Source organism: Squalius cephalus (genome assembly GCF_949319135.1).
Source record: "Squalius cephalus genome assembly, chromosome: 12".
Classification (NCBI taxonomy): Eukaryota; Metazoa; Chordata; class Actinopteri; order Cypriniformes; family Leuciscidae; genus Squalius; species Squalius cephalus.
The window spans coordinates 6,290,654-6,317,026 of record NC_137133.1 but is presented as its reverse complement, the minus strand read 5'-3'; the positions used below and the strand labels follow the sequence as shown (position 1 = coordinate 6,317,026).

The following is a 26,373-nucleotide window of genomic DNA, read 5'->3' as shown; positions in this document are numbered from 1 at the left end:
ACCCCACAGATATATTTATATAGCATGTTAAAATTGTCACTTTTTGAGGGTGAGCAAAAACGCACCGTTTTTTGTGTCTGTCCCTTTAAATGCAAATGAGCTGCTGCTCTCAGCACAGGGGGCGGAGCTACAACAGCTTGTGTCATTTTACCTCACACAGACATGCACTGAAAATGTCAATGTTTATGTTCAAACCAGACAATGATGGAGAGACTCAAGAAGAAGTGACAACATGTAGAATGCAACAGGACGTTTCTGAACGGTTAGTTGATGAATTTATGTAGCTTATGTGTAGTTATCTTCTAGTCATTGATTAGCATATTCTGTCATGATAATCTATAAATCGCGTTCCCGGGGGAGGGGTTTATGTAAATTTTAGGGTTGGTGATGTCACTAACCCTGGAGGAATGTCGTGTAGTCTCTACCAGCCGTTTGTTGTAGTCCTTAAAAAACGATTTCTTTAAATGCAAATATCCCGTTGCTTTGAACTTTGATCTTCGTAACTTTGCAGATGTTGTTTATGCTCAAACAACAACATTACACACTAGCTAAAGTTAAAAAAGTGAAATCATAATCAACCACCCCTCAATAGAATAGATCAGTCAAAATTATTCATACAGAGGCAGTTCGTAAGGACAACATTTTTTTTTTGTAACGTTAAAAATTAACACACCATTTTTTAAAGAGGGCCTATTATGCTTTTTTACATTTTAAAATTTCTTTAGAGTGTAATGTTGCCCTTTGAGCATGAAAAAGGTCTGTAAAGTTACAAAGCACAAAGTATAGGGCTTATTATCTATATCAGCAGGTAAGCACTGTTTCTGAACTCCCTGAAACGCCTTGATTGTAGTCTTCAGTTTTCTTCCGGGAATGGACATGTCACAATATTTCTCATTTAAATAATTCCTGCCCAAGGCACAAGCAGAATAAACGGGGCAAGGCTTGGTTGAGTTGAACACCGGAAAACGCGGTTATGGTAAGGGGCGTGACATTTCCAAAACACGCTTGAAGAGGTTGACCAATCACAACACACTGGTACAGCCGACCAATCAGAGCACATTGCGCTTTTCGGAAGGAGGGGCTTCGTAATACTAAACAGAGCTTTACTGACAGACTGGGAAGAGAGGTGCTGCAACAATGTAAAATATGTAAAAAATAATGAGTCTTTTGAACATTCAAGCATGAAAACGCCTCGGTTACGACTGTAACCTCGGTTCCCTGAAGAGGGAACGAGCGTTGCGTCGAAAATGACGCTATGGGGAACGCTTTGCGTGATGACGTCTTGAAGCACATGTAAAATCAGTCCAATGGTGTGGCGGAACGTCAGAGGCGGGTGACGTCACGTACCAGGAAGCTATAAAAGCCGGCCCGAAACAGAAAACGAAAGCTTCGTAAAAGTCTGAAGTCGAGCTGACAGGCATGAAGGAGATATGGCAAGGCGACGCAACGCTCGTTCCCTCTTCAGGGAACCGAGGTTACAGTCGTAACCGAGGCGTTCCCTTTCAAGGGAACTCCCGTTGCGTCGAAAATGACGCTATGGGGAACGTCTATACCAACGCCTCCATAGCTACGAATGTCTGTCCTGTGTGAAATCTGATGAGCAGCACTAGGAAGACAAAACATGAGACCCTGGAGCAGAGTCTAGATCCAGAGAGTAAAACCTGACGAAAGTGTGCGGTGAGGACCAGCCTGCCGCATCACAAACGTCCTGTAAAGAAACTCCTGAAATAAGGGCCTTAGAGGCCGCCATACTCCTCGTCGAGTGCGACCGGACAGCCAAAGGAGAAGGCTGCCCAGCCGCCTCATAAGCAAGTGAGATAGCCTCGACCACCCACTTACTCATCCTTTGCTTAGACACTGGACCTCCTTTATTAGGGGACCCAAAGCACACAAATAATTGATCACTTTTTCGCCACAGGGCAGCTCTGTGGACATATGCGTCTAACGCCCGCACAGGGCAAAGCAAATTATTAGCCTCCTGGTCAGCATTTTGATAGGGAGGAGGACAGAAGGCCTGCAGAACAATAGGTCTGACCACATTAGTGGGGACCTTGGGGATATAGCCCGGTCTCGGATGAAGAAACGCTTTGACCATACCTGGAGCAAACTCCAAGCATGACGGGGCAACCGACAATGCTTGAAGATCCCCTATTCTCTTGAGAGAGGAAATCGCAAGAAGGAAAAGAGCTTTCAGCGTTAAAAACTTCTCAGGAACCTCCTCAATTGGCTCAAAGGGGGCCAGGGACAAGCCTTGTAATGCAATGGACAGGTCCCATGGCGGAACCCTAGAGCGAACTGCAGGCCTCAGCCTCCAAGTGCCACGAAGGAAACGAGATATCAAAGGGTCTTTCCCCACAGACATTCCACCCAAAGGAATGTGGTAAGCACCTATGGCCGCCACATAAACCTTTAAAGTGGACGGGGTCAGACCTGCTGTGAACCGGTCCTGCAGGAACTCCAGCACTGTACCAATAGGGCAGTTAACTGGGTCCAACCGACGGTCACCACACCAAGAAGTGAAGACTCTCCACTTCAGGGCATAAAGTTTCCTCGTGGAGGGAGCTCTGGACTGTAGAATGGTCTCAACAACCTCAGTTGAGAGACCTGACTCTATGAGCTGGGCCCCCTCAGAGGCCAAGCCCACAGGTTCCACAGTTCTGGGCGGGGGTGAAATATTGAACCCCCTGCCTGGGACAGAAGGTCTCTCCTGACGGGTAACTCCAGAGGATGCCCGTCGAGGAGGGATACCAGATCGGGAAACCATACTCTGCCCGGCCAACGCGGGGCTATAAGAAGTAGGCGAACCCGGTCCCTGCGAACTCTTTCCAGAACCCCCGGGAGCAGAGCCACTGGGGGAAAAGCGTACAGACGTAGCCTCGGCCACGTCTGAACCATAGCATCCAGTCCCAGAGGAGCTGGATGCGTGAGGGAGAACCAAAGTGGACAGTGAGACGTCTCTCGAGACGCAAACAGATCCACTTGTGCTTGGCCGAACTCCCTCCATATCAGCTCCACCACCTCGGGGTGGAGCCTCCATTCCCCGGGCCTCGGCCCCTGCCTCGACAGAGTGTCCGCTCCTATATTCTGGACCCCGGGGATGTAGGCTGCCCTGAGTGACAGTAACTTCCCCTGGGACCACAAGAGGATATGGCGTGCCAAGTTGGATAACGGGCGCGAACGCAAACCCCCTTGGTGGTTGATATAGGCGACTACCGACGTGTTGTCCGTATGAACTAGCACATGGTGTCCCCTGAGATCTGTGATAAAGCTCCTCAGAGCCCGGAAGACAGCTAACATCTCTAGGCGATTGATATGCCAGGAACGATGATGGTCTTCCCACAGACCTTGAGATGAGCGACCCTCCAGGATCGCTCCCCAACCCGTGAGGGAAGCATCCGTCGTTAGCAGTTTGCGACGACAAGGAGCTCCCAACACTGGGCCCTGGGACAGGAACCAAGGTTTCTTCCACATAACCAGGGCACGTAAGCATCGCCATGTGACCCTGATTGTGCGAAATGGGTTGCCCCTCGGGGAAAACCCCCTGGTCCTGAGCCACCACTGCAGGGGCCTCATGTGCAACAGTCCAAAAGGTATCACGTTGGAAGCTGCTGCCATGAGACCCAACAGTCTCTGGAACTGTTTGACAGTGAGTAGCTGGCCTAGCTTTACACTTTTCACAGCTGCAAGGATGGACTCTATACGTGGCGGTGACAGGCGCGCCTGCATCGACACTGAATCCCAAACCACGCCTAAGAAAGTGGTCCTCTGGAGTGGAGAAAGCACACTCTTCTTGGTGTTCAGCCGTAACCCCAACTCTTTCATATGGGCGAGAACAACATCTCGATGTTGAACCGCCATCTGATGCGACTGAGCTAAAATCAACCAATCGTCGATGTAGTTCAGGATGCGAATACCCTGGAGGCGCAGCGGCGCCAGAGCTGCATCCATGCATTTGGTGAAAGTGCGGGGTGATAAAGCTAGGCCGAATGGAAGAACTCGATATTGGTATGCTTTGCCCCCGAAAGCAAACCTCAGGAACTTCCAATGACACGGACGGATGGAAATATGGAAATACGCGTCCTTGAGATCTATCGTGACAAACCAGTCCTCGGATCTGATCTGTGGAACGATTTGTCTCAAAGTTAACATTTTGAACTTGAGCTGCATGACTGACTCGTTCAGAACTCGAAGATCTAAAATGGGACGCAATCCTCCGTCCTTTTTTGGAACAATGAAATACCGACTGTAAAACCCGGTTTCCCTGTTGAAGGGAGGTACATATTCTATGGCCCCTTTCTCTAACAGAGTGTTTACTTCCTGTTCCATAACCAGAACCTGCTCGGGGGCCACCACTGTGGGTAGGACCCCCATAAACCGCGGTGGGCGTTTCTTGAATTGTATCTGATACCCTTTTTCCACAGTCTGCAGGACCCAACGAGAAACATTCGACAGTAGCTTCCACGCTGTCAAAGATTCTACTAGAGGTACCAGCCTCTCGAGACTGGTTTCTGGATTTTGTTGTTGTTGAGTAGTCAATTCGTCGCCCTGTAACGGCGCACCGGCAGGGAACGACCGAACAGACTGCTCTAACACCCTCCTCAGAGGGGGCGGGCATCCCGAGGCCACTACGTTTCCGGGTGGTCCTTGAGATATGTGCTCGCCGGAGACCGCTGCGCCCTGTAACACCGGAGGCGGCAGGGTTGGCAGAACGGTCCCCTGAGGGTACCGAAGAGAGGCGGGCACCGTAAAAAGAGGTGTTGACCGCTCTGCTTCGGGGGGGACTACCCTCATTTGTCCTGAGCCCTCGGACGTCAGGACTTTTTCCCAGCAGCCTTCTTGGCGGTAATAACGGTCCGCAGATCCGTTTTACCCCTCGAGTGCTGCTGGGTTTGAGAGCGCCCTCCGTGTCCCCGAGATTTTTGTGGGGGAGCACGAGAGGACACACTCTGTTTTTGAGTGGCACGATGGTCAGCGCTCTTTTTAGAGGAGTGAGGCTGCTCCCGCTCAGCAGCCTCATAGAATGAACGGCGGGGGAGAAGTTTTTGGAGTGCAACTGCCTGTTTAGAGGCCTCTTGTGATTTAGCTATCGCACTGTTCACAACATCACCAAATAGACCAGCAGTGGAGACCGGAGCATCTAAGAGAACATGTTTTTCCTTTTCTTTTATGTCGCTCAGATTGAGCCACAGATGCCTCTCAGTGGCCACCAGGGCTGCCATAGACCGCCCGATTGATTTAGCGGTCTCCTTGGTGGCCCTGAGAGACAGATCCGTGGCTCTGCGTAGTTCAGCCACTGTGTCTGGACCAATACCCCCGCCCTCCTCTAAATCCCCCAATAATTCAGCCTGATAGGCCTGCATAATAGACATCGTATGCAGACACGCTGCAGCTTGACCAGCGGCTGCATACGATTTATGAACCAGCGATGATGTAAATTTTACTGGTTTAGAGGGAAGAGAGGGAGCCTTCAAGGAAGATGCCGTCGCTGGAGAGAGATAGCTCGCGAGCGTCTCTTCCACCTTCGGCATCTCCCCATAACCATACTCTTTATAATTGTGAATGGAAGAGTAGTGAGAAGTTTGTGTTGTGTAAACTCTGTATGACATAGGTTTCCCCCACGATCTCGACACCTCGGTGTGGAGATCGGGGAAAAACGGAAGGCTTCTTCTCTGAGGCTGTGCACGAGATGGCAGGAAGCGTTCGTCGAGCTTACTTTTCGAGCGAACGTCCTGCCTATCCTCTGGCCACTCAATAGATAATCTTTCCACTGCTCTAGTAACAACATCGAGAAGCTCTTCAAACGCATGAGACTGAGGTGGCGAATCCTCAGACCCAGCGTCAATACTAACAACATCCACCTCCTCGGAGCTGGATAATTGTAGTACTGGTGCCTCTCTCGGGGGGGAAGAAACCGCAGCGCGTGCTTCCACACCCTGATGAGAGGCACTGGATCTATCAGAAGGTTGCTGAGATAAGGCAGAGCCCGTCTCAACATCCACTGATAGATCCATTTGCGAACCCCAGGTCTGAGATCGACGCTGTGCCTCGGCAGCAGCGGGACCAGAGCCCTGGGGAACGTGATCGGGATTGAACCGTGTCAACCGGGATCGGAGCGTACGCAATGGAAGCGCACAGCAATGCACACAGTCACCACCCTCGAGTGCTGACTGGGCATGCTCCTCTCCCAAACAAACAACACAAAGAGTGTGTGTGTCACCTCCCGTTATATAACGCGGGCAGGGATGGACACACACTCTAAACTGCTGCTTGCTCGCCATACTGAATAATATATATAAATATATAGACAGACAACACCAAATAACACGGACAGATTCACACAGAGCGCAACTGAAGACTCAGAAAGCTTTCGTTTTCTGTTTCGGGCCGGCTTTTATAGCTTCCTGGTACGTGACGTCACCCGCCTCTGACGTTCCACCACACCATTGGACTGATTTTACATGTGCTTCAAGACGTCATCACGCAAAGCGTTCCCCATAGCGTCATTTTCGACGCAACGGGAGTTCCCTTGAAAGGGAACCTATTTTAGTAGACCCCAAAAAACAAAATCAAGACTTTGTAAAATGGCATAATATGGCCTCTTTAATTAATTATGAGATAAAGAATTTCAGTCTGTTGCTGACACAAAGCTATCATGACTTCAGAAGACTTGGAAACCACTGCATGAGTTGGATGGACTATTTTATATTGTGTTTTAGTGGGGCTTGAAAGACATGGTCACTATGACTTGGTGTTGTATGCAAAGAGCTGCATTGCTCTTTTAACCTCAAACAAAGCAGGTACTCACCAGGAACCTCTCAGAAGACACACTGACCAAGATGAGGTCATCCCCAATACGCACTTTCTCACCCTCTGACCTCTGCTTGGATGCCGGGTGAATTGTCCACCAACAAGCTTCCCCTTTGATTGAACAAATCATCAGTTAAAGGACATTTACCAGATGTACTGTAAATAGAGAAACAGCTCATCAATGTCCCACAGCTCTCAATGATTCAATCGATTTTGACCATGATGAACTGAGATTGCCTATAAGATCTTTTGGGTGTTTGCAAACTTAGATGTTGATACGGATATTCATGTTTCTCTATTTTGGGTGACACAACACACAAAAATAGTAAGATATCTAAGTTTAATTTTGGATCTCTTTTTGGAAGTAGTCCTAGCACTGCATCTGTTACCTACAGTTCAAATGTCAAAGAAAGAGGCCTGAAAGGGATGATTCATAAAAAAAATTAAATTGTGATGACTTTTCATTTTAATTTAATTTTTGAGTCCATTGAAGCACACCATTAATAAAAAATGTTTTAAAAATATAAAAAATAGATACAAAAATATTAATAAAAAAAAACATTAGATGAAAAAAACTTAAGCTTAAAGGGATAGTTCACCCAAAAATGAAAATTCTGTGATCATTTACTCTCCCTCAAGTTGTTCCAAACCTCTATGACTTTCTTTCTTCTGCTGAACACAAAAGAAGATATTTTGAAGAAAGTCTGTAACCAAATGTCTGATGGACCCCATTGACTTCCATAGTAGGAAAAAAAATACTATGGAAGTCAATGGGGACCAGCAACTGTTTAATTACCAACCTTCTTTAAAATATCTTCTTTTGTGTTCAGCAGAAGAAATAAAGTCATACAGGTTTGGAACAACTATGAGGGAGAGTAAATGATGACAGAATTTTCATTTTTGGGTGAACTATCCCTTTAAAGTTTGAAAATACAAACAAAAACTAATTTAAAATATAAATAACTATAATAATACTAAAATAACACTGATGTTATTACCAATTGAATCCTCTTCTAGGCCAACATCAAAAGACAGTTTGTCTGTTAGAGACCTGGAAGTCTTCAGACATGTCAGATACTGTGGGAAAACAGAGAAACAAGTGTAAATTCTACTAATAAATCATGACAGATAAGGTTCCCATACACTGTAGCAACGCAATATTGGTAAATGCCTCCAGAAGGACCAGTTCAATAAGCTTCAAGCTTTATAGTTAATGTTTATCAACAATATAAACACATAATTATCCCATTTAAACATAAGCCGTCCTGTCATTTGTGGTGTTAAAGCATTTTCACTTATCCCCATCTCCCCCCAATATACTGTTGGGAGTCATTGATCATGAAGTTGATGTGTGTGAGCTGTAAGCTGTGACAGGCTGCCTAATCCTTCTCCCCACTGGCTTCAATTTGTGTGGTGCATTCTCACCATTCCACTGAAGGAATGCCTAAAGAGGATAGCGTGACCGTAGAGCAGTGTCCGATGTCCACCTCCTTGTGCTGCCTACAGAAGAGAGTAAAATGCTGTAAGCAAACTAAAGGCAAAGGTTCAGAGACATGGACAGAATGGTGACTGCTAAAATAAAGTTAGGAGTCACTGAAACAGAAAACACTGGGAAGAACATGCTGGACGGATGTTAAATGGAAATTTCTCGTTCAGCTGTTTGAACGAGAACAAAATTTCGTCGTTGTACCGTAGATGAGGAAATGTGAGGAGGGTGTGGGAAAAAAACTAGAATGAAAAAATAAAAACGGCCCTCAAGAAATAGAGGAATAAATATACTTACCCGTCTTATAAGCCTCTGAGTGCATTGGGGGAAAAGATGTTTCTCTTAGTTAAATATAATGTAGAACCTCAGGTAAAACTCATGTTTTAGTCTGCAGCTGGTGATAGTGTTCACTAATCTATCATGATTACCAATAATAATTACTGGCACGTTTGACAATCATATTTTTAATCTGACTGTGTGACCCCTCACAGGCAGTCCAAAAACGAATGACTTTGACAAAGAGGAAAGCTGAAACTTGTGTTCCCTACTCCCAGCTGTTGCTGTATGCCTGCTGTCTAACTGAAATATCAGTTGATACACAACAGTACGTTGCTGTATGTCACTGAGATATCGTACAGTTTAGCGCCACATTTAAGCAGAAACTGCAACTTCCAAATAGTTGCTTTTTTCCTGGTAAATCCGACTGTGTTCACCGTAAGCTTATTAAAAATGGCAAGATCTCTGGACTGTTGATAAAAAGGTCAAGAAGGCATCCTGATGCATAAATGTTAAATGAATATACACTACCATTCAAAAGTTTGGGGTCGGTGGGATTTTATGATGTTTTTGAAAGAAAACTTTTATGCTCACCAAGGCTGCATTTATTTGATCACAATACAGCAATAATACATATTATTACCATTTAAAATAACTGTTTTCTATTTTAATACATTTTAAAATAAATATTCAAATGTATTCCTGTGATGGCAAAGCTGAATTTTTAGCATCACAATACAGCAATAATACATATTATTACCATTTAAAATATCTGTTTTCTATTTTAATACATTTTAAAATAAATATTAAAATGTATTCCTGTGATGGCAAAGCTGAATTTTCAGCATCATTACTCCAGTCTTCAGTGTCACATGATCCTTCGGAAATCATTCTAATATCCTGATTTGGTGCTCAAGAAACATTTCTTATTATTACCAATGTTGCTAATAGTTGTGCTGCTTATTATTTTTGTGGAAACCATGACATTTTCTTTCTCAGAATTGTTTGATTAATAGAATGATCAATAGAACAGTATTTAATTTAAATATATATATTTTTAGAGGTCTTTAATGTCTTTTAATCAGTTTAATGCATCCTTGCTGATTCATTTCTTTCAAAAAAAAATCTTACTGACTTTCAACTTTGAACAGTAGAGTATTATAAAGTAGCACAATATCCTATTTTGGGGCTGAAAAAGAAGCAATACATAAAAAGAAGAAACCAAAAAATGAATAAAAAGACTCAAAAATCATGGAATATTCCATGTATCAAGACACATTCTTTCTGGAATCAGCATTCCAGATCATTTCCTCGTCATTGGTACTCCTGAAATTTGACAGTGTTAGAGCCCAAATGCAAGAAGAAACAGTTCACATCTCAAACTACAAATAATCAACACAAAAAAAGGCATTAAAGGCATTGTTTCCTCACGACAGGTGTATCAGACACTGAATTCATTACATAAATGACACGATAGGAATCTTTATAGTGAAGTATTGTATATAGAAACTCTGCTGCACAATGGTTCTCCAACAGAACTCACTCTCTCGTAGACATTAATGATAGCACAACAGATAGACAGCACTGAGCTAATAAAATATATGCTGTGACAATCTCATTTCAAAATGCTGCAGTAAAAAAAAAAATTTTGAAATAAAATATTGGGCATGCCATTTTGTGCTGGAGGGAGGGCGAATAAAGCATTCAAATGGCCCTGTGCAAAACATGCTTAGCCAGTAGATTTTATTTTGGGATTTGCATAATTCTTGGCCACTAGCTACTAGGTTTGACAAGTTCATTTATATTCTTTGTGCTACAGGAACATTTTCACACTCTCAATTATAACATAAAAATGAAAAGGGGGAGACGAGTCTGAGATAAAGGAGAGAGACCTTGATTCTCTGACATGGGGTTAGCATTGTGAACTGTATTAGTAGGGTTATGTCATGAGTTAAATCACACTTAAAAATCAGTTAATTACACGTGAAGTGGTTGGGATGCTCAAAAGGAGCAATAGGTGTAATTATGTAAGTTAAAAAATGTGTTGCATAATTTGGATTAACATTCATGCATACTCGTTGGTCAACAAATTGTGAACATACCCATCGCTCATGATCAGGATTCTTGCAATGATGAACAAAGATACAGATATGATTAAAGAAGGCAGTTGGAAAACCCTCGCCACTTCAGCACATTCAGTTCATTATGTCTCAGAAAAAAAAAACTATTAATTAATTATACCAATTCTTGCTACTGTTTTTTTTCTTTAAAGTTTTTTTTAAAGAAATAAAACTCAAGTATTGATATTGGTTGGATACATGGATATGATAAACTGAATGTAGCCAAATGATGAGGCAATCCATGAGAAAAACACTGTAAATAACTTATAAAATGTATTTTTGTGAAGTCATTCACAAAAATACATATATATATAAAGAGAGAGAAAAAAAAACATTTAATTTCACCTTCTACTGAAAGCAGAATAGACATGTGGAGCGATGTAATTAGTCTATGAAAAGCAGAAGGTGAGGTACGACACTAGGCATTAAAAGGATGGCAGTATTTTATGCATTTATGACACTACATACCTCACCTGCATTTGTTAGTAAGTAGGTGTTTAAATGATTAAGGGATAATGGATTTGCTTTACTATCACATTGAAAATATAAAGTAATTTTTAATTCATAAAATTCATAAAACTCTCCAAATCAAACCTGCCAGTGTAAATTGTAGTTGTGATTTATCTGTGGTCAGTACTTCACAATATCAATGTCATCACTCATGATTACTTACCCTATATGTCACACAGAAGAACTACAACTAATGGGATAGTTTTGGCAATAAAAACTAAAGTTTAGGGTCGGTACGATTTTTTTCATGTTTCTGAAAGAAGACTCTTATGCTTAGACTGCATTTATTTGTTAAAAAAACTAGTCAAAACAGCAATATTATGAAATATTAGTACAATTAAAAATACCTGTTTCCTTTCAGACATAGTCGGACGTACCGTACTGATTGGAATCATGCTTAGGGAGCCTGTCATCTTCGAGTATTGAAAAAACAAGCCAATGCACATTGTCGTGCGAGATTTATATCTTGCGCTCCGCCCCACAGCGCGGGTATAAATACAGAAGAGGATGCACGCACCACTTGTCTTTGTGCATCTCCCAGTGCTGGTGTGTTTACAGCGCGAGTGCAGCGGTGATCGCGAACCTTCTGAGCTCTCAACTGCTGTTTTAACAGCATTCTTTTTGTTTGTTTGTTCTGACGGTTGGTTATAGGGCGAAGAAAGTGAGTGCTTCACTTGTACAGGCTGCACCATCTCCTGTCAGTGTTGCCACGGTCATTCCCCTGTGTGCTCCGGCACTGGTGAGAGCGCTATTTCCTGAAAGATCAACACGGGTATGTCTACGTCTTTTTCAAGATGCCATGAAAAAGATTCCACTGTTCCTGGGTCCAAAGAGGGCTAGACTGCCGGTGTGTGACCCTGTAAAGCTTTGCCACTCTCAGCCCCCTCTTGTATCGCCAGCAGGCAGCCAGGTGTAGTTCGAGGACCCGATTACGCCTTCTTACGCACCCCCTGCCAACCTGTGGAGATGGGTAAGTGTTGCACAGCACACTCAGACCCCACTTCGGGCCGCCCCCGGGCCTTCCAAGTCGGGTACCTGTCATCCACTTCGCTGCCCCACCCCGGGTACGTCTGTGGTGCCTCTGGTCCCCCTGGTTAATGGAAGCCTGGAGAGTGCTTCCACAACCAGTCCAGCTGGCTCCTCCGCACCATCATTCATCACTATACGATTCAGTTCGGCCGGCGTCAGCCCAAGTTCAGCAGTGTTCGTTACACTTTGGTGTTGAGCGAACCTGCCCCTATCATGCCAGCGGAGATCGCAGTCCTACTGTCGAAGGATGCGATAGAGCCGGTCCCTCCAGCCGATATGAAGACCGGCTTCTACAGCCCATACTTCATTATATCCAAGAAAGGCGGTGGGTTACGGCCAATCTTGGACCTGCATCTGGCCCTTCACAAGCTGAATCTGGCCCTTCACAAGCTTCCGTTCAAGATGCTAACGCATTTTCGAATGCATCCGTCCCCGACATTGGTTTGCAGCGATCGATCTGAGGGACGCATACTTTCATGTCTCCATCCTCCCGTGACACAGGCCATTCCTGCGCTTTGCGTTCGAGGGTGGAGCATATCAGTACAAAGTCCTACCCTTTGAGCTGGCCCTGTCGCCCCGTGTCTTTACAAAGGTCACGGAGGCGGCCATTGTTCCCATGAGAGAGCGTGGTGTTCGTATCCACAACTATCTCGACGACTGGCTGATACTGTTCCAGCATATCAGTCAGTTGGGTCTTCGGGTCAACTGGGAAAAGAGCAAATTCACCCCGTGCAGAGGATCTCTTTTCTTGGTATGGAGCTGGACTCGGTCCACCAGACGGCACGCCTCACAGAGGATCGTGTCCGGTCGGTGCTGAACTGCTTGAATACAGTCAAGAGCAGAACAGTGGTCCCACTGAAACTTTTTCAGAGGCTGCTGGGGCAAATGGCATCCACAGCCGCAGTAACGTTGCTCGGATTGCTTCACGGCCGAGTCCCGAGATGAGCGTGGCAGAGCGGCACGCTCCATGTGACAATCACCCTGGCCTGCCGCCAAACCCTCAGCGCGTGGTCAGACCCTTCGTTTCTCCGGGCCAGAGTGCCCCTAGAACAAGTGTCCAGGTATGCTGTGATCTCCACAGATACCTCCAACACCGGCTGGGGGGCCACGTACAATGGGCATGCAGTAGCGGGGGTCTGAGCGGGCCCCCAACTGCATTGGCACATCAAATGCCTCAAAACGTCGCTGCTTGACAAGCATGTACTGGTCCATTGCGTAGATCAACCATCAAGGTGGTCTACGCTCCCGTCACATGTCGCAACTCGCCCACCATCTCCTCCTATGGAGTCAGAAGCATCTGAGGTCGCTTCGTGACACTTATATCCCTGGCCTGCTCAATCGTGCCGCCGACAAGCTCTCTTGACAGCCTGTGGCCCAGGGAGAGTGGAGACTCCATCCCCAGGCGGTCCAGCTGATTTGGGACCACTTCGGGACCGCACAGATAGATCTGTTTGCCTCTCCGGACTCGTCCCATTGCCAGTTGTTCTACTCCCTGACCGAGGGGACCCTCGGCACGGATGCACTGGCACACAGCTGGCCCCGGGGCCTCCGCAAGTATGCATTTCCCCCAGTAAGCCTTCTCGCACAGACACTGTGCAAAGTCAGGGAGGAAGAGGAACAGGTCTTGCTAGTTGCCCCTTATTGGCCCAACCGGATCTGGTTTCCTGAACTGGTGCTCCTCTCAACAGCCCCTCCCTGGCCCATTCCTTTGAGGGAGGACCTTCTCTCTCAGGGACAGGGCACCGTATGGCACCCGCGTCCAGACCTCTGGAAACTCCATGTCTGGTCCCTGGACGGGACGAGGAGGTTCTAGGTGATCTACCACAAGCTGTCGTAGATACCATCACTTCTGCGAGAGCACCCTCTCTGCTTACGCTCTGAAGTGGAACCTGTTCGTTGAGTGGTGTTCTTATCACCGAGAAGACCCCCGAAGATGCTCGATCGGTACTGTGCTTTCCTTCCTGCAAGATAGGTTGGAGCATGGGCTGTCTCCCTCTACCCTCAAAGTGTATATTGCCTCTATTGCCGCACATCACAATGCAGTTGACGGGAGATCCGTGGGGAAGCACGAGCTGATCATCAGGTTCCTGAGGGGAGCGAGGAGACTGAATCCTCCTGAATCCCATTTTTGCTCCAGTAGAGTTCCTCATTAGCCAAACCCTGTTGAGTTCCTCCACACCCCTCGGCAACGGATGTGGCGGAGCATCCGATGCCAGGCCTAACACTTGTATGCATTGGTGGAACCTGTGCTAGACTGGGTCCTATATGTTGTGATCCCTATGGCGATCCCATATGTGTATTTTTCCAAGGTACGGCTCCCTGCGGCGAGCCCGTGTCTTTCCCTTGGCAGAGCTCCTTCTGCCGTCTCTGACCAGTGCTGTTTCCCCCCTGCTTAGGGCGGAGCCACCTCAGTGACATTCCATATGTTGTACTTCCTGGAAACGCCCAGTTCATATGTGTAACCTCCACATGATACCTCCCTACGGGCAGGATGTTGCTTTCGCAACGTCTCCCTTTGCACCGAAAGGGCATGCATTCCCAGTGTTATCCAAGTCTGTCTGAGTGGGTCATGCAGAACATCAATGGACTTCACTGGCCTAAGCCCTGTCCCATCGCCGTCTCAATAAATGCAGGGGGTTCAGGAGGCTTCCGCTAGGCACTGGAAGGTGGCAGGCAGCACTAGGTGGCGTTTTAATTGGGATGCCAATCAGTACGGTACGTCCGACTATGTTGAACTTGACCGAACTGAAAGGGAACGTATGTAACCCTCGGTACGGTACGTCTGACTACATCTCCATTCCCTCCTTCAGGGAACGAGGGTTACATACGTAACAGAGGTGTTTTCTATGTTAATATATTTTAAAATGTAATTTATTCCTGTGATGTCAAAGTTGAATTTTCAGCATCATTACTCCAGTCTTCAGTGTCACATGATCTTTCTGAAATCATTCTGATATCCTGATTTGGTGCTTAAGAAACATTTCTTATTATTATCAATGTTGAACATATTTTTGTGCTGCTAAAAGCCAGCATGAAATCAAAATTGACAAATCTTTTTTTTTTTTACAAAATGTTGCATGAATTTATTCATGCACATCATTATTTTTTTTTATTAATTTGCTCTCATGATCTTTAATCAAAAACTAAAATATTAATCGCTTTAAAAAAAATCTTACTGACCCCAGACTTTTGATTGGTGGTGTATATAATTTTCCAGCTACTATAACTTTCCATGACAGTGCAATGAATATGACTTTCTTTGCTGTTGCTTTTAAAACACATGAGTTATTGTCTATATCAAAATGCAGTGTATTGATGTAGAAACATAATTAGTGGTTCTACCGTCACTCAATTTAGCATTTGCTCATCAATGTTAATGGATTCTCACAAATTATACTTTTATTTAACTTCAGGATGCATTTTCAGCACCATTATACTTTCCGATTGACATGGTAAATGTACTCAAAAGTACTCAAAGGGTTTTAAAGGATTCTTACTATAAAGGTTGAGATACTGTATATTCAGTATAGTAACCCTGTAATCGCTGTGATTTGTTTACTTACTCCTTCACCGTTCTGCCCGGCGAGCATCTCCTGTAGGGCCCGCACTGAGAGCGACTGCTCCAGCACAAAGTTACAGATGCATAGGTCAGGAGGAAAATACTGTGGAGAGAGAAAGATAGTGTGGGTGTTTTTGCTTACTTTTGATTATGGATGAAGTCATATAACTGGTAGAGTGGCTATGTTTACAAATTAAAGTCTTTCATTAGGCCTAAATAGACGTTTTGTTTTCGATATGTGTTCATTAAGATTTGCTTCAGAGGCCAGCGAGGATTTACATGGGCAAGTGGTGAACTCCACCCTTGGTCTAGAGAAGTCTATCCCACCCTGCATCTGTTTATCAGGCTGCTATTTAAAGCTCCTTGACTGTCTAGTTCAGCTATCCTGAGAAAGTGAACATTATGTCACCTTCTGATAACTACAGTCTGAATCATGTACAGTCTTAGTGAATGTATACTTTATAAACCCTTAAACACCCTGCATAATTAAGCCATGAATTATGGTGACCTATGAACTCTAGGGTCTTAATATGATATGTGAGTAGGGAGAATGTGCAAAGTAGAGTGACAGATGCCTATGAGGAAAGTCATCTGAAGCCATAAACGACAATTTATATATATATATATATATATATATATATATATATATATATATATATAAACTGCACACACTTGATAATAAAAATGAATGACCTTAATTTATGGTCTTAAACATATATGTGAGAGACCAGGGTGATTGTAAAGCATGATGGTAAAGGCTGACAGTTATCACTCAGGCAATTACAGCAGATGTCTCACTGTCACTGAGGGTTATCCGTTTCATAACTGGTAACCCATAAGAATTAATTTATTGATATGCATGAAGAAGACCAATACTTTATATGATAATGGAAAGATCATTATCATCCACCTTCATTTTTTCAATGTATGAACAAGGTCAGGCCCAGTAGACACAGCACATAACCATAGATGCCCACAGATCTTCTACTGCCTTGCCTCCTGATGCATAGAAAATATGGTGCAGAGCACTAGGATCAATTGCTGTTGCCATGGTTTTCAACTACATGAATCTCTTCCCATTAATTTGATGTATTGCTAGAGGACAACATATCAAAGGCAAATATCTTCAAACATATTTAAGTCTCCCTACTTTACTCAACATATATTTTTAACCAAGACATTTTCTTTCCACATAAAGAGGAACATTATTTAAAGTATTTCTTAATCGGCATGCCTAAAGCAAATCAGATTGTGTAATTCTAACATTATGCACTCGTACATTGTAGTTATCTAACCATTAAACTAAAAAAAACATTAAACCATTGTCTAACCATTAAACATTTTTTTTTTTAAACTAAAAAAAAAATCAGTTTTTCATAAATTGTTTTTCTTCAATCTGCATTGTGGTTTGTGTTGAGAGGTTCAGGCATATTGAAGCAGTGATTAGTTCCTCAGAACACATGAAGAGGCATTACCTTCGCCTCTGATGTGGGCTCTAGATAACACAGGCGGTTGCCGAGTCCCTCTGCTGAAAGGCAGAATTTGCGATTCTCCTTCTGAATGGCGGCGACACACTGCAGCACCACCTCATCTTCCTGCCAGAACAAAAACATTAAATTAAATTTATGTTTAAAAGCAAAAACAGTCAAAATTCTTTCACTCAAAGTAGTCCCAAGAGCTTGACACAACATAAAGGTGCAGAAAGTGATTTCTGAGAAACGCTGTTGAAAATTTAAATCAACACCTAAACAAACAATTTTGCGAATATTTGCTAGATGTCTAGCAAATGTTCTGTGTGTGCGCTAAAAAATAATATTGTTTTTGTACATAGTCCTGGCTGCGTAAATAGGGGGAAAAAAACGGTGGATCGGATCGATCCACAGAGCACCAAAACACTCTTGTAAACATTCAGCAATATCCACTCATGATGGGGGAGGAGAGAGAGTGAGCAAGCGGGTCATTTGCAGAAAGACTGTAAAAAGAGAGATGGGTGACATACTACCAAAGAGGAAATGGTCAGATGAATATAATTGGAAGAGGAAGGGCAAGAGCTAAGACCCCCATTAATATTGGAAAAGCTTTCTAGTGCTGGAGAGATGTTTGAAAGCAGAAGGACCTGAAAACAGACACAGAGATTGCTTTGTTTCTGCTCGATACATTAGTACCTTTGGTTTTGCTGTTTCACAGAACCAAGATATGCTTTTGTATGCTGTTGTTGTTGTTGAATCACAGCTGATCCATACTTGTGCAAGCTGTCTGATGCGCCAGCTGTTAGTGGTTGCCTGTGTTGCATAGCATATTTGTTGTTTTGTGGGTGGAGCAATGAAGGGAGGGGTGTGTTTCTTTTGGGTAGGGCTGTGTTTGTTTGAGTCTCTATTTCAAATATCATCAGTGTTTCTCAGAAATCACTTACTGCACCTTTAAAGCTGAAGTGAGTAATTTCTGTGAAACCAGCATCACCAAGCAGAACTGCAAAATGTTTGTTTTTGAATGTTGTTGAATGTTTTCAAACAAGTTTCCTGGCCACTCCCCCTGCCTACCATTGGTTAGTCAAACAGAACTAATTGTTCAAATTCACCGGCGGAGTAATTAACCAGTGATTAGTGATTAGAGCTAATTAACAACCAAGGAGACTAACTAGAAACACACGGGTAGGAAGACAGGGAAAATGAACACAAAGACAATAAAACTGAACATAACCCCTTTTAAACTTTAAACAAAGAAAAAAAGTCCAACAGAGGAGGAAGGGTGGGGGCTCTGGAGGCGGAAGTGGGGCTGGTGAAGGACAGTGAACAGAAAATGCCGTCAGGAGAAACCAGGGAGGCGCTGAAGGTGGGGGGAACCATGAGCAGAAGGAGCCAGGAGCAGGAGGAACCAGGCGGAGACCCAGACCACAGCCAGGGCTAAGGCCCACGGTGGAGTCGAAAAAGGGAGGTGCCATGATGGAGACTTGGCAGGTTTAACCAGGGGGACGACAGACGGCGACGGAGCCGATAGAGATGGAGACCCATGTGGAGCTGAAGAGCCAATGAGACCAGGCGATCGGAGAGGTCAGGGATCATGGATCAGGAGATTGAGCAACGACGAGCGTCCAAGGTGGAGTCAGAGTGCCTGAGGACTGAGGCGAAGCCAATGGGACTGAGGACCAAGGTGAAGCCGAAGGGAGGGTAAAGCCTGATGGAGCCAAAGAGGTGGAGGGACAAAGCGCAGCTGAAGGCCAGGAAGTCCATGGCACAGGCAGAACAATGTCTGACCAAGGTGGAGCCGGAGGGAGGGGGCCTGGTGGATCCGTAAGGACGATGGTCCCAGGTGGAGCCGAGGGAGGGAGGAGCCAAGGTGGAGCCGACTGGTTGACAAGCCGAGGTGGAGTGACGGGCTCGGCAGCTGGAGGCGAAGCCAGCGGATCCTCTTGACAAGGCAGAGCTGGAAACTTGAAGACCCGAGGCAGATTCACACAGCAGAGAGGAGTCAGAGGAGGAGCCGAGGGACTGAATGGAAACAGCAGAGGCGGGGCCGAGGAACTGGCTGTTATAGGCAGATGAGGTGGGAGAGGAAGGCAATCCAACACTGAACCATTGTTCACCAGCATCCAATCCACAAATGTGGTGAAATTTCCCCTAGGACCATCACCAGGCAGGCGTGCCTTTGTGCGTTCGTTTAGGCTAGTCCTGAAAAACACGCACGGAGAGAGGTCTGGAAAGTTCACCAGGTCTAAAAAATCTCCTTTTTACAGAGTAATCAAAGTAAAACAGAATAGATGTAGAGCTAATTAACAACCAACGATACTAACTAGGAACACAGATGGGCAGGAAGACAGGGAAAACCAATAAAACCAAACATAACCATTACATTTTACACTTTATGAGGAATGGCTAGGAATCACTTACTTATAGTTAATTCCATATTAAAATGGGAAAGTAAAAAAATGAACATTAAAAAAAATGCACTTTACTTACACAATGATCAATTAGCAGCAATATTGTTAGCTAAAATAGTTATCAATAGCCAAATATATGAATTATAAAATAAAACAGAAAAAAATTTAAACAGATGCGAAAAAAAAAATCCTTCTCAAGTTCCTGAAAAATAAATGTAATTGAAAGACATATCATGTCAAGTCATAAATAAGTAAATACTGTATTTAAATAAATTTGATTGATGTAACAAAAGCTAAATGATCTCAAAGTTGTCACTGAAGGAAAGGAAGAAGAGTGGAGACACTTATGTCATTAGAATCCACAATGAATCTCTGTACATCCTCATCCTCTCTCGGGATGAACATATTGATTTCTGTCTCATTTGTTTCCAAGTCCAACCCGGTGCTTTTCTTGTGTGCCAGCTCACGTATCACATTAATCCTAGCCGATGGTTGCCATGGTTCTGATGAACACCATCAGAGCAGTAACAATTCTTTAACACAATCACGGTATAGAAGTTCATTTTTATATTTCATTCATCAGGTTCAGGATGTGTTAATATGATGAGAGCTAGCAGGAATTTCCAGAATCCTGAATAGACAGATAATAACCAGTGTATATTTGGGCTTGAGTTATGCTAATTAAATTGGGCTGTCAAACGCCGCTGTCTAAGCTATGCTAAAACTCTGACAGTAAGTGGGAGCGCCTAGTAAAATAATCCAGATGCCAAACCAACATTTGATGTAAACAAATAAGCCTAATATAGCATTACCCACCATACCACATTTTAAAAAAAAGAAATGAATACTTTTATTCAGCAAGCATGCATTCGATTTATCAAATGTGACAGGAGAGACATTTTTAATGTTTCAAAATGTTTTTTGTTTAAAAAATAAAATTAATAATTAATAATAATTAATAATATTTATCAAAGAAAAAAAAGTATGTATCGCAGTTTCCACAAAAATATTAAGCAGCACAACTGTTTTCAACATGGGTAATAATAAGAAATGTTTCTTGAGCACCAAATCAGCATATTACAATGACTGCTAATGCGTATCAGCTGAAGCATATCATAACTGGGGGTGCATATTATTTTGTGATTTCACTGTAATGGAGAGCAGGCCACAGAGCAAGTGTCTGAGGTATGGGGGACATTGACATTCTAAGCAAATTTGTTTGGACTGAGTACACTTTCTAAATGGAGCTGAAATGTGTGTACTGGATCTGAACTGAAGCCTACAGGATTGACAAACAAATTGCCAGCAATTTCCAAATCGTTCTAATCCAATTTTGCTCCTCGTTATAACCTGAAAAGTATATTTTCAGTGCTTGCTTTTCTACTGACAAATTAAATGATCAGTCTTGTCTTTAAACAATACAATACTCTATAGATCAATCAAGGCTGCTGACTTGATCATACCAACCCCAGTCTTTTGAACAGTAGTGTATTGATTCCTGTTTGAGTCCAACTGATAAGCCCTTTTGTTGTTGTTATGCTTCAAAAAAAATCTTTTTTTTATAAAATAAAAGTCAATGAGGTCCAGTGTTGTTTTGGATCCCACTAACTTTCATTGTCCAGAGAAAAACAGTTGAAACATTCTTCAAAATATATTCTTTTGTGTTCCACAGAGGAAATAATGTCATACAGGATTGTAAGAACATGAAGGTTAAGACAATTTTCTATTCCTTTACAACTCTGCAAAATATCATGTGCAATAGTACCATGCAACACATCTCTTATGCAATATGCAAAAAACTGTACATACATGCATATTATCACTAATTCGGTGCACTACTTTTCCCTTTGCACATCTATTTAAGATTTATGTATATATGTTACGTTTATCTGTGCTTTGGGTATTTCTATATATATTCTATTTACTTTATTTTATACATATTTTATTTTTGACTTTTGGCAATAAAAGCTCATTCTGATTAACAGCATTAGTATAAGACAGATGGTGTACCTATACAGATGCATGTATGCATTTACAATACAGCGTTATCTGCCTAATGCAGTTGAGTGGTCTTTATCTAAAAGAGGAGATCTTCCCTTTCTTAAGTCTCACCTAGATCCCCTGCCAAGGAATCTGGTGAATCTGCAGCAAAGTGATCCAGGGGAAAGCCGCAAAGCCATCTGCAAAACAGCTAAGGGGCAGAGTCACAGTCTATCTATAGGGGTGTTGCGTGTTTAAGGATGCTGGGGGGTGGGGTGCGTCTGCTCCAAATCACAAGGGCAAGTACCAGAACTCTCCAAACTCTCTGTTATGCATCCATATTCCATACGCCTGACTTCCTGGACCATCTGCCAAGTCAATGTGCACCTTACTGACCAACCCTATTCATGCTTGTGAGTTTAAACACAGGTGCAGCAGAGATATACAGATCTCTCCACCCCCCTCCTCCACCATACTCAGTGTGTGTCTTTAAGGACATGAACAGGTGTGGGTGTGTGGCCTGAAGACTTCAGGGGCTGTAACTTGAGAGGTCCTGATGTGCTCTGGTGCCAAATAAATACTCACAACTCACCCGGCCCTGCGACTGACATGAACTTGAGAAAAGGTGAATACACAGCGTCGCCCCTCCCACAATGCTATTTTGAAATGTACGCACATGCTCAGTCAGCCAAAGTCTTGAACACTGTAGAATTGTTCAGTTATCTGAAAGATGGAAAGGTTGTTCACTGCAGAGCCAATGGGTGGAGCTTGACATCTAGCTCCCCCTCGCTGGGTGTAATGGGTCGCTAAACATAACTCCACCCATAAGATCCACAGAGGTGGAGTGGACTAGGTCAAGCTCCACCCATTAGGTCCAGAGAGGGGGATTTGTCGGGATCATCTTTCGGATCTGTAGTGAACACCACTTGAGATGAGGTTTCTGTGTCTCGAACACATCATAAATCATTGCAATGGGGTTCAAACTCTAAGTGAAAATGCATTTTTCTTCAAAGTCTTCCAATTGAATGCATTTTAATATATTGTCAGCATAACAATTTGAGTTTGGTTTAATCAGCTGAAGTATTATTGCATAACTCAAATTTATTGCCAGCTACTGTTCACAGACACACCTTCAGGTGATGGCAATAGCCAATTGTGTTTTTAAAAAAAAAAAGTAATCATGATACTTTTTTTCATGCTAAATTGTCAAATCACTACTTAAGTACTACACTACCAACAAACATAAAACAAGATCTACCAATCAGTTGTGCGTTTCCCGTAAAATGATATAACTAACTGCTTAACTACCATAGTACGCTGCAGAAATCAATTAGCTTGTCACGAATGTTTCCAGAAACCGTACTGTCGCAAATTTGTTGTTCAACTACGTTGGTTAATGATGTCATGGTGGAGTGTGGAGTAATAACTTCTTTTAATTAATCCGTTTTAATTATTAATTATTAATCCGTTTGAGTTGCTACAAATCACGGACATGGAGGATTAATTCCCATTTTTCTCAGTTATTTTGCTTCTTTTCCAGATTCAAACATAGGCTCCTCATTCTTACGAACTAGAGCACCTACGAACATGTGCACTCTTCAAAAACAGTGCTTTAAATCTTTTGACAAACTAAAAGACGTGAATAACATTTGTATATATTAGAAATAAAAGATATAGATTGCACTGAATGTCAGCTTGCTTATTTTGCTCAAGATAAGGATTTATTAAAGGGGTCATCGGATGCGAAGTTCACTTTTATATGGTGTTTGCATATAAATGTGTCTTTGCAATGTCTGGACACAACCACCATACAATGAAAAAAATCCATTCACTCCTTTTTTTTTCCCTCAAAAAGTCTAAACACTCTCAATGATCAAGCCGTTTGGATTTTCTGAGCAATATGATGTCAGACGTATTAGCATATTTCCACCCTCAGCCATTTGTATACTGTCCACCAAGGCAGGTTGCCAAGGAAGCACTTTACAAGTCTTGTGTCGACACCACCCATGGAAGAGAGGGGTGGGGTGAACAGTCATTAATGGGGTCATTATCATTTAAAGAGACATACACCGAAACAGGTTGCTGTGAACAGAGCTGTTTTTGAGGAGGTAAAAATGGTGTTGTTTTACAAAACCATTGAGGAATTTTAACCAAAGTATTTTACAAACCTTACATGAAGACCCTACCAACTTCATAGAAAATGGGAATCTATACCAACTTGTGGAAAATGGGCATCCGATGACCCGTTTAAGTCCACATGTCATGCAAACAAGACAGTAGGCTTCAGTTTGAGAGCTGTCATTCCAACCACACAACTTTGCGATGCTGTTTGCCAATGTTTGTTGGAACTATGGTTTTCGGGAAACAACAACTCGTTGAACTATGCTGTTAACGACGAAACTTGCGATCATAGTTGGCTAACGATGCTTTTGGAAAACGCACCCCTGAACACAACATTTATTTTTATCAATATTATTTAATATCAATTTTATTTTTCCATTTAAATTCAGTGAAAGGCAGTAGTTGTAATATTTTATGATGATTGATGATGAAAAAAAAGGGAAAATATACTCTGAGAACCCTAAAAATGGGCTGTCACTAAATATGCACAATAATAATCATATTACTTGTCGTGAGTTTTTTTATTCTCAATTCAGAAATTTTCCACAGACCTCCTGGCTATCCGATACTGAGTAGCACTGTGCTCAAGATTTGCTTTGTACTGTATTAAATCCATGTTTAACTATGGATGAATGATTCTAATTTAATGTCTGTTCACACTTTAAAAAACTGATTTCATTGTAGACACATGCTCAAAGAAATTATTAATTAATCAAAAATAGAGTTGTTTTGTGCAATTAATGCAGTTAATGTGTTTTTTTTGTTTGTTTTTTCCACTCTTAATTCTCTAGCAAAAGTAATCACACACAACATAACTAAAGAGGCTGGATTCACACAGAAGAATATATTTAAACATTACAACTGTAAGTGACTCTCTTCTTTGTCCAACAACTGATGTAGATCATTTTTATTGTGATTAGACTAAAATGCAAAAGCCTTTTCACCAGTGCTGTCAAGCATCCTTACAGAGATCTTTCCTTAAGTGACACAGCAGGAGGCATGCTTTGATGTTTGATGTTTAGCACTGCTTAAAATGTGATTGGTTCAGAGAGACGAGCTTCAGTGTCACAGACAGCAAATACTGTGTCTTCCACTACAGACAAATTACAAATTGTATTACTCGGCACCCTAAGCTTAGCATGCGCACTGCTGGGAAAAATAGCCTCACGCAATAGTGGCTTGCATGCATGCCTGAGTGAGCTCCATCTACACTAACAAATGAATTCAGAAAGACTGCCGGTAGACAGAGATATCTCTGCATGTGGAAAAAATACTGATGCATCAGATGTGGTTTGGTCAGTGAAGAAGGATTGAACTCTAAGTTCACCATTTACGGCTGGAGGAGCAATTAATGGACTGGGAAAGATCCAAAAAAATCCTATCATTTACTCACCCTCATGTTGTTCCAAACCTCTATGACATTAATCCAAAATTATGTTTTTAATAATGTACTGTATGCTTTTTCCATACAATTGCAAAGACACCAAATTAGATTTTTGGAATATGAATGAGAACTTTTAAAAGCTGTTAAAAATGGCAATCATCATAAAATATCAAAGAAGTAGTCCATCCGACTTGTGCACTTTATTTTAAAGGGGTCCTATTATGCCCTTTTACCAAGTCTTGATTTTGTTTTTGGGGTGTACTAGAATATATTTTCATGCTTGATGCTTGCCGTGTTTTCGGGAAATGCCGTGTTCTGCCCCTCCATAACTGCAAGTTCTGCTCTAGTGTAAATATGAGTAAGGATGCCGTCAATTTCAAACCATTTCGAGCTCGATTCAGACCCTGACAATGTTAACGAACAAGAGGACAGTGCAGAACGGATTTCATGCAGACTTTGCAAGAATTTCACAGGACATTTCAGAGTGGTATGTTTGTAATTTTCTTATACATTATAGATACAATGTTATCCACCATTTAATCGTGACATTTGTCGGAAAACTAAGGTAATACAGGGAATAAGGTCAACTTTTCTGTTTTATTATATTTTAAAATGTAATTTATTCCTGTGATGGAGAACCCGAACTTTATTCAAGAAACATTTCTTATTATTATCATTGCTGAAACAGTTGTGCCGCTTAGTATTTTTGTGGAAACCATGATACATTTTCAAGATTCTTTGAAGATCAGAAAGTTCAAAAGAAATCATTCTAAATGTCTTTACTCCACTTTTGATCAATTTAATGCATCTTTGTTGAATCAAAGCATTACTTTAAGTCATAAGGGTTTGCAATGACATGAAGGTGAATAAATAGTGACAGAATATTCATCCATAGCGATAACTATCAAGAACTTGTTTTGGTACTTCCTCTAAGCAATGCTGTTGTGCTCTTGAGTAAGCTGTCAGCTCCAGGGGCCGCCTCGCTGCTATGAGGCCTGTGTGTCAGACAAGCAAAAGCTATGCCACACATGTGCTGACTTTGCTGTGACAAGAATTCTTGTGTAATCCTGGCATAGCTAATTGCCTGAAGTGAATTTTAGAACAGTTAACAAGCTCAACCTATACACCAGTCTGATGGAATCCTGTCAGATAAATTATACGCTAAACATGCTTTACAAATGTTGGTACAGTAAACACCCACACAAACACTTTTAATCTTGAGCA

General features: G+C 42.7%; 1 protein-coding gene across 4 annotated transcripts in view; it reads right to left on the bottom strand.

Annotated features, from left to right (window-relative positions):
* ryr3 (ryanodine receptor 3) overlaps positions 1-26,373 on the bottom strand; it is a 94,674-nt gene that overhangs the window by 63,735 nt on the left and 4,566 nt on the right. For 2 of the 4 annotated variants that reach the window (XM_079888081.1, XM_079888082.1), the window contains exons 2-7: positions 17,263-17,382; positions 15,792-15,890; positions 10,672-10,692; positions 8,233-8,307; positions 7,806-7,884; positions 6,806-6,918 (exon numbers count right to left, since the gene is read on the bottom strand). In XM_079888081.1, coding sequence (XP_079744207.1) covers positions 6,806-6,918; positions 7,806-7,884; positions 8,233-8,307; positions 10,672-10,692; positions 15,792-15,890; positions 17,263-17,382 — 507 coding nt within the window. The remainder of the gene's footprint in view (positions 1-6,805; positions 6,919-7,805; positions 7,885-8,232; positions 8,308-10,671; positions 10,693-15,791; positions 15,891-17,262; positions 17,383-26,373) is intronic. The other 2 variants (XM_079888084.1, XM_079888083.1) reach the window with 1 other exon arrangement.